Raw genomic sequence first — 1,254 nt, forward strand, 5'->3', positions numbered from 1 at the left:
TGGGCCGGCTCCAGGCGGGCTCTAGCCACCAACCCCCACCCCCCAGTTCAGTGAGGTCGGCTTAGGACAGAATCAGGGCCATGCAAAGCTTCCGGAACCTGATCTCCAGCTCAACTTGGGCACCGGGGGTCTGAAGACCGTGTCCCCCAGAACCTCCCGCCAGGGCTGAGAGCCGGTGGAGGGTGTGGCCGGCCTCACCCGACTCCTCCAGACTCTGCGGGGACGCAGACACACAGGCCAGGCCCCCATTGTACGCCCCCCCCCCGCATCCCCTTTAAATCTCTGCCCCCAGGTGTGACTCACACAGTGTCTTAGGGTTCGAACAGTCCTGGCCTCACTGCCTCCTCTCTGGGGGCTGAGCCGGGCTGGGCAGCTGGAGAGAACCTGTGAGGTGTCCACCTGGGGCCCAGCAACGCGAGTTTAGGAACAGGGGGCGCTGCCCCGGCCTTCGCCAGGCACCGCGTTCCTGCCTCGCACGTTTTAGGTCTGTGACACCAAGAGGTAGGACATCACTGGATAGCCCAGCGAAGGCCCTTTAGGCTCCTGTCCAGGGAAAGTAACCCGAGTTCGCCGGGTGAGGAAGGACCACAGGCCGGGGGACGCTGCCCGTTACGCCAGCCGCCAGCCGGGTGTGCGCTCAGCACGGGGGCAGCGAAGCTAAGCCCTCGGTCCCGCAGCTGCACCAGCCACGTGTGCGTCCGACGCTCGGGGCCACGCGGGACCCGGGGCCCTGCTTGTGGACGGACAGATGCACAGACAGCCCGGCTGGAGCCCCGGGGGCCGTGTGCACGAAGCAGTTTCAATAAGTTAGTGAAACTGACGGGTCTGAGGTCAGAGCATACTGGCCGGACTCACCTGGACCGGTTTACACGGATCTGAGAGACACGCCCGGTCTGGGGGGTGTGGTCAGAGACGCCTCGCTGGGTCTGTATCGCACGCCGCCTTGAATATGGCGCCAGGGCCCCTGGCCAGGGGCCCCATAGGGGGGCCAGAGGGGGGGTCAGCGGCGGCTGCTCACACTCCCCCACCCCCGCCCCCAGATCGTCCGGCTGGACCGCACCATGGAGCAGATCGTCTTCCCGGTGCCCAGCATCTGCGAGTTCCTCACCAAGGAGTCCAAGCTGCGCATCTACTACACCACCGAGCGCGACGAGCAGGGCAGCAAGATCAACGACTTCTTCCTGCGCTCGGAGGACCTCTTCAACGAGATGAACTGGCAGAAGAAGCTGCGAGGTGGGTCCAGGCGGCGCCGGC

The 1,254-nt window shown here is 65.8% G+C and overlaps 1 protein-coding gene across 1 annotated transcript in view; it reads left to right on the forward strand.

Moving 5' to 3' along the window:
- The window catches only part of ITPR1 (inositol 1,4,5-trisphosphate receptor, type 1), a 173,427-nt gene that overhangs the window by 148,595 nt on the left and 23,578 nt on the right, over positions 1-1,254 (forward strand). The window contains exon 50 of the mRNA XM_005881921.2: positions 1,041-1,233. Within this exon, the coding sequence (XP_005881983.1) occupies positions 1,041-1,233 (193 nt within the window). The remainder of the gene's footprint in view (positions 1-1,040; positions 1,234-1,254) is intronic.

Source organism: Myotis brandtii, unplaced genomic scaffold (assembly GCF_000412655.1).
Source record: "Myotis brandtii unplaced genomic scaffold, ASM41265v1 scaffold693, whole genome shotgun sequence".
NCBI classification, from domain to species: domain Eukaryota; kingdom Metazoa; phylum Chordata; class Mammalia; order Chiroptera; family Vespertilionidae; genus Myotis; species Myotis brandtii.